We start from the raw sequence: 6,016 nt of genomic DNA, 5'->3' as shown, positions 1-6,016 counted from the left end.
GATCGGAGATGTGGGAGGCGGTGGCGCTCACGCTGGCCGGCGCCGCCGGCAACAGCATCGGCAAGGTGCTCCAGAAGAAGGGCACGCTCATCCTCCCTCCCCTCTCCTTCAAGCTCAAGGTACCCCCTCCCTCCCTCCCTCCCCTTACCCGGATCGCCGACGCCGCCGTTTATCTTCTCACTGTTTATTACGCTCTGCTGCGCGCGCAGGTGATACGGCGGTACGCGCTCAACCGGCTCTGGATCAGCGGCTTCCTCCTCGACATGTGCGGCGCCGCGCTCATGCTCACCGCGCTCTCGCAGGCGCCCGTGCGTTCCCCGCCCCCCCTTCCTTTCTCGCCCAATTCCTGCACAGCTACACTTAGACGCCGCTGTTTGATTGATAATGACGCTTGCTTCTTCTCCACAGGTTTCTGTCGTGCAGCCCGTTGCCGGCTGCGGCCTCGCCATACTCTGCGTCTTCTCACACTTCTACCTCAAGGAGGTCATGAATGGCCTCGACTGGATCGCCATCACGCTGGCCGGTGTCGGCACCATAGGTGAACCGCAATCACAAGTTCTCACATCCTTTTACGATTTTCATGCAATGGCGACGAGATGGAAAATAGAATTCAGACAGACATTTGTTGAATCTCTAGACTTGATGTGCTCTGTTTTCTTTAACTTCAGGAGTCGGCGTTGGAGGGGAGGAGCAGAAAGTGGAAGAGATTCCCCTTATCAGCATACCCTGGCTCGTGCTCTGCATTCTCATCTTGTTTGTAGGTACCACGCTCTCTGCTATGTACGCTATTTTGCCTCCACTCAATTCTGCTTTCCACGAAACAAGTGTGATTTCTCTCGCATGAATTGTTACACCCATTATGCTTATATAGTATATTCCGACCCGCAACAAAGAATTTTAGGCGCGCATTTACATCTGTAGAACCTTTGTATTTTCATATACTCTTTTGTTACCTCCCAAGGGGAAACCTTATACTGAAGCTAGGGAAGTGTTTAAGCTGCTCTTCTTTAAGAAAAGAAAAAACATGCCGAGAGAAGAACAGATCATATTTTAGGGATTGCAGTAGATGTTACTACCGTAAAGTCAACTGACGGCAATTTCATATGGTATATGCAAATTAAGGTTCTGCTCAACACTTGGCTTCATATGTACAAGAAGCAAAGGCGTGACCAAGATTTGGTGAGCACTTTGAAATTCGGTATTCATGTTTGTGTATATTGCAAATTTTGACTCCATGCATCAATCCAGACTGGACCTGAAGTGATCGAGGAGGTCATATATGGCTTAGAATCGGGAATTTTGTTTGGGTAATTTCTTTCTATCCAGTTCCTATTTGTCACTGTGTTTATGGTCCTTTTCTACTTAATGAGGACATTCATGACTTAAAATATTGATCATTAGGTTGAGAGGATGTTTTATCACTAAGAGTACACATTTATCATGAAATGAACAAATATTACTTCAACTTTTTTTTCCTTTCAGTGTAAGGATATGTAGTAACCAATGTGGGACAATGACTCGTAACTTATTTCATGTATAGGGTTTCATCAGTGATCTCTAAGATGGGATTCGTGATGTCGGAGATGGGATTTCCGAAGATTGTTGTGCCGGTTGCCATATCTTGTAGTGTGGCCTGCAGCGCCGTGGGATTTGTTTACCAGGTATGGTCTAGTTTACTGGAGATGTGCATCCCTACTTCATAGCTTGCATTCCGCAGATGTGCCCTTTTAGTCTGCACCATGGCCTTCATACTTCTGTAGATGTAGCCTCCCTGCTTCAGTTAGCGCACTATGGCTTTGATAGAGTTTATACAATGCTTGTTTAGTGTCATCGGTGTTGCACTTCGTTAATGAACTATGGCCTTGAGTCTGTACAGTGCTTGGGAACTGTTGGAACTATTACACTTTGTTAATTTCTACCAATTAAAATGTCCTTGGTTGCATGCATTCATTGTTTGGCTGTTATACAATCTCTCTGTCATATCCTTCTGTCACCTCTTCAGCCAATTGCATTCCCGCGCTTGTGGGCTGCTTAGGCCGCCATATTTAAAGCAGACTTGATTTGTGAATCCAGAAAGAAGAATAAAATTGTTGAAGTGGTGTCGTGCTAGAGATGCTCATCAAGATGTCTTTTACAGCAGACAACATGCCTGGTTTGGTATGGGCGATCACGCAGTAGTCGTGGTTGGAAGATGAACAAGACAGCATGCCTCTACTTATTACTTTTTAAAGGATGTTTTTCTGCTCTACAGAAATACTCATCCAAGGGAGCCATATCTCTCACCCTGCTCCAGATAACTGTTTCTCGGATTCAAAGATAAAGTCTGCTTAGAACAACACTGTGAAAGTGGCCCACAAGTGAACATGTGCACTAGCAAAGTGGTAATTTGGAGGTTTGACATAGAAGGATGTGGCAGACAAACAATGAATGCAACACCGGTGATGTTTGAAAGCAGTGGAGACTAACGGCGACGGCGTGTATTGGTTCCAACGATTTTACAGTTTTTGTGTAGTGTTTCTTGAAAGAGTGTAGATGTTAATCAAACTCTTACACCAAATTTATGATGCTACCATAACTTGAAAATTTAGGGTACACCACATGGGAGCACCGAGGAGCATGAGTGTTTTATATCTCAGTGAATCAGGAACATGGGTGCGAAGGTTGAATGGGGCCGCATAGTATGGTTAGACATGACGTTCCACATAATGTTGTGATTTTTTTTATGTAGCCGATCTTTTTAATCTAGAAAATGATGTAAATTTATTTCTTCACAAATCGAAAACTAGTTGTTTGCTGTATATTGGACCATTTTTTGGAACTCAGCCCTGATTTCATATTGTATTCAACTAATGGCACATATCCTTTATGCAGACTCGAGGTCTCAAGCATGGGAGGGCAATTGTTGTGTCCACGTGTACATCCGTGGCATCTATTGTGTCTGCTGTTGTAGCTGGTATGGTTGCACTTGATGAGCATCTGCCCAAAGCTCCCACAAGCCGTTTTTTCCTCTTACTTGGATGGTAATATATTTATATGATATTACTTCTCTTCTGTGTTGTGTACTATTATTGCCTGTTTTGGCTCCGTGCATCATTAGTCATTAGTCAGCTATTGTAATTTACAATGTTTTTCCCCTAGCAAATTCATTTCCTGCACCTTTAGGGCTTGTTCGTTTTGTTGGGATTCAGTCCAAGCATGGAACCAATCCAGGTTTGGCTTGGGTCTGTGCCATCACCCAATGCATGTCAGGACTAATCCCTGTTAACCCCTCCAAAATATACCTGTTTGTTTAAGTCACCTTTTTTTTTTTTTTTTTTTTTTTTTTGAGGCCCCTCGATCTGTGTTACAGTTGTAGTATCTGAACTTATGCACTAACTCAACACCACACTCACACCACACACACGCACACCACTAGTGCACAAGTTAGACTCTAGAACTATACACACAGCACACATAATTTGAGTGTCCCTAGGAGCTAGTAGTTGTGGCACATATGTGTGGAGGGGATTTTATTAGGGACCCAGAGCCCCCGGTGAGACACCCGCAAATTCGCTCCCCCTGGGAGTCGAACACGGGCGGGCTGGCTGGCCACTGCCGAGTTCGGTGGCGCGAACTTGTAACCCAGATGTTGAGGGGGCACACTGCTGGCCCGGTCGTGTCGGCCTTTATCCAATTACAAACAAGTTTGTTTAAGTCACCTGGATCAGCCTACACGGTTCACACCTGACGCTCGCTCTCTCTGTGACGTGCCGTGGATATTTTTTCCACAGGTCAAGTGGGGAGAAAATAATTCCAGGCAAAGCAAGAAGTTGGACGGGATGGGCTGGGCTCTAATGCCTCCAGGGCGTAAACGAAGACCACAGTTTCTCTGGTCTGGAAAAAATGCACCGCGGGGACGGACAGCCGGGATTGTGCCTCGATCCAGACCGATCCCTGGCTGTTCGGGATTAAATGAACCTGGGCTTAGGGCTATTTGCACAGCGCTGGCAATGCATCAGATCAATGGTGTCCTGGCAAGCTAGGGATTTTGAAATCGCGAAGGGTGGGGGTGGGTAGGGTAGGGAAGACACTGGTGGAACGTTCAGGTGATGCACTGTGGATGCAGCGACCACAGACGATACTGGAGGCGGCAGAGGGCCTCTTGTTCTATAGCAGCACCATCTTCATAGATCTAAAAAGGTGGTAGGACCACCTATGCCCAAATCCTGGGATGGTTATGAATTGAAGGCCCAAGAGGCTTCACCGCCGCACAACTCAAGGATTTGTACCAGCTTAGCAGTAGCACAATCGCCGTGGGACAGTCGCTGCCTCTTCTCTGCTATGGGAATGCCGGTTGCCCCTAGATCTCGTGAGATGGAGAAGAAGACTGTCGCCTACTGTCCCAGGCATCATCTCCTGGGCGGTGCAGAGAGGCAAGCAGCAATGAAGAATCCCATGCTGGTGTGAAGTGAGGGAGGTGGCATTGATGGTGGGGAGAGAGACGTAGGGTTTGGGGCTCGATTCACAGTTTAGCAGTTGGTTGGAGGGAGTTTTATGAGACTGGGTTCTGGCTGTGTGCAGATGATCTTGTGCCAGTCTGAGCCGTCTCTTGTAATCAAGCGCCTACAGCCACAAATTTTTAGTTAACCTGATATGCTACTATTTACCTGCAACTGGTGTGGGTGTATCCCCTTGGGCTATGTGGAATTATTCTACAGCCTATCCTTAATGCATATGCTTTGTTGGCAACTTTGATCATGATAGAGCATAGCAAGTTCTTTCTACTCAACTGAGGTTTCCTATTGGCAGATTCATCTTCTAAAATATCTGATGCATACTGGTTAATAGACCTGCAAGATAATAGGATAATAATGCCAGTGGTGTACTGAGGCATATCCTCTTCATTAACAAAATACCATTGAACAAATCTGTTGTCGCTTTGTGCTCTCTCTTTAATTTGGAGAGAAATTGGCTACCGTGAGGACACTAAAAGATCAGTTTCTTGTTTCAGGTTCTTCATTATCACTGGTGTGATACTTCTTGTTACTTCAGCCCGATTGATTGCACGCCTACCTAAGCCTGTGCAGAAGTTTCTGAAGAGCAATATGGAGCGTTCTCACAGCATCAGGAGGCCTGGATCAGCCCGAGGGAAGGATCCAATCCAAACCACAACAATCCATGCATCGTCATTACAACATATTCTAACCTCTCCAGGAAAAGAGAAGGCCTAGATCAGCTGCTGCTGGAGCAAGATTGTCTTAACACCTCCATGCGTCCTGCCATTGTCTAAATCTTCATGTGAATGTACAAGTCTAGAGTAGCATCCGAAAAGTTTGGGCCGGTTGCTCATATACTGGCTGCCCTTATAGGTCTAACAGAAGTTGGTAAATCTCCTGTGAATTTTGATCGATTTACATCTTCTTTGGTTGGTTTGCAAGTGCTCTATTCGTTTGTTCTCTTGGTCCTATCTGTCATGAAAATCTTGTGTTCGCCGGTTTTGCTTTGCTTGGGCACTAAGAGCATCTCCACTCGTCCCCCCGAACAGGCCCCCGGCGAGCGTTTTTTCCATCCGGACGGCGAAATTCGGCCCAGTCGCGCCCCCGGTTCCTCGTTTTCGTCCGGATTTGGGCCTAAATCCATCCGGCGATCCCACGACATCCCCGGCCCCCGGGAGCGCTCGGGGACTCCGGACGAAACGAAAGCGCGCGAAACGGCGAGGAAACTTCCCGCGCGTCTGGTGGCCCCAACTTGTCGGCGAGAGAAACCGATCGTCGTCCTCATCGCATCGTCTTCCGCGCGCTGTAAAAGCCTGCCGCCGGTCTGCATTCGCCCGCATTCGGCCTCTATGTATGAACTCCGCCCGTTTTAGTCTAAATATCATTAAATTTAGTCTATATTCACCCGAATTTAGCCGAAGTTTGTCAAGTTTCCGTTTTTAAATTCGCATCGTCGACTTCGCCTGGGCACGCGGCTGGGAAACTACTGCCCCCCACGCCAAACCTTCCTCCAATCCGGACGAAAATTTCTCCGGATTTGG

The 6,016-nt window shown here is 46.9% G+C and overlaps 1 protein-coding gene across 2 annotated transcripts; it reads left to right on the top strand.

Annotated features, from left to right (window-relative positions):
- On the top strand, window positions 1-5,416 carry LOC124662064 (probable magnesium transporter NIPA9). Of its 2 annotated transcripts, XM_047199951.1 has the most exons (9): window positions 1-119; window positions 210-308; window positions 409-538; window positions 669-757; window positions 1,123-1,179; window positions 1,249-1,307; window positions 1,541-1,661; window positions 2,872-3,020; window positions 4,991-5,416. In XM_047199951.1, the coding sequence occupies exons 1-9, from the start codon at window positions 9-11 to the stop codon at window positions 5,208-5,210; spliced, it is 1,035 nt and encodes a 344-aa protein (XP_047055907.1). In that variant the 5' UTR covers window positions 1-8; the 3' UTR covers window positions 5,211-5,416. The 2 variants fall into 2 exon arrangements, with proteins under 2 accessions (XP_047055907.1, XP_047055906.1); XM_047199950.1 differs by lacking the exons at window positions 1-119; window positions 210-308; window positions 409-538 and having other exon boundaries at window positions 669-761.
- Window positions 5,417-6,016: the final 600 nt, after the last annotated feature.

Source organism: Lolium rigidum, chromosome 6, assembly GCF_022539505.1.
Source record: "Lolium rigidum isolate FL_2022 chromosome 6, APGP_CSIRO_Lrig_0.1, whole genome shotgun sequence".
Lineage (NCBI taxonomy): Eukaryota > Viridiplantae > Streptophyta > Magnoliopsida > Poales > Poaceae > Lolium > Lolium rigidum.
This window is presented reverse-complemented; position numbering and strand designations above follow the sequence as displayed.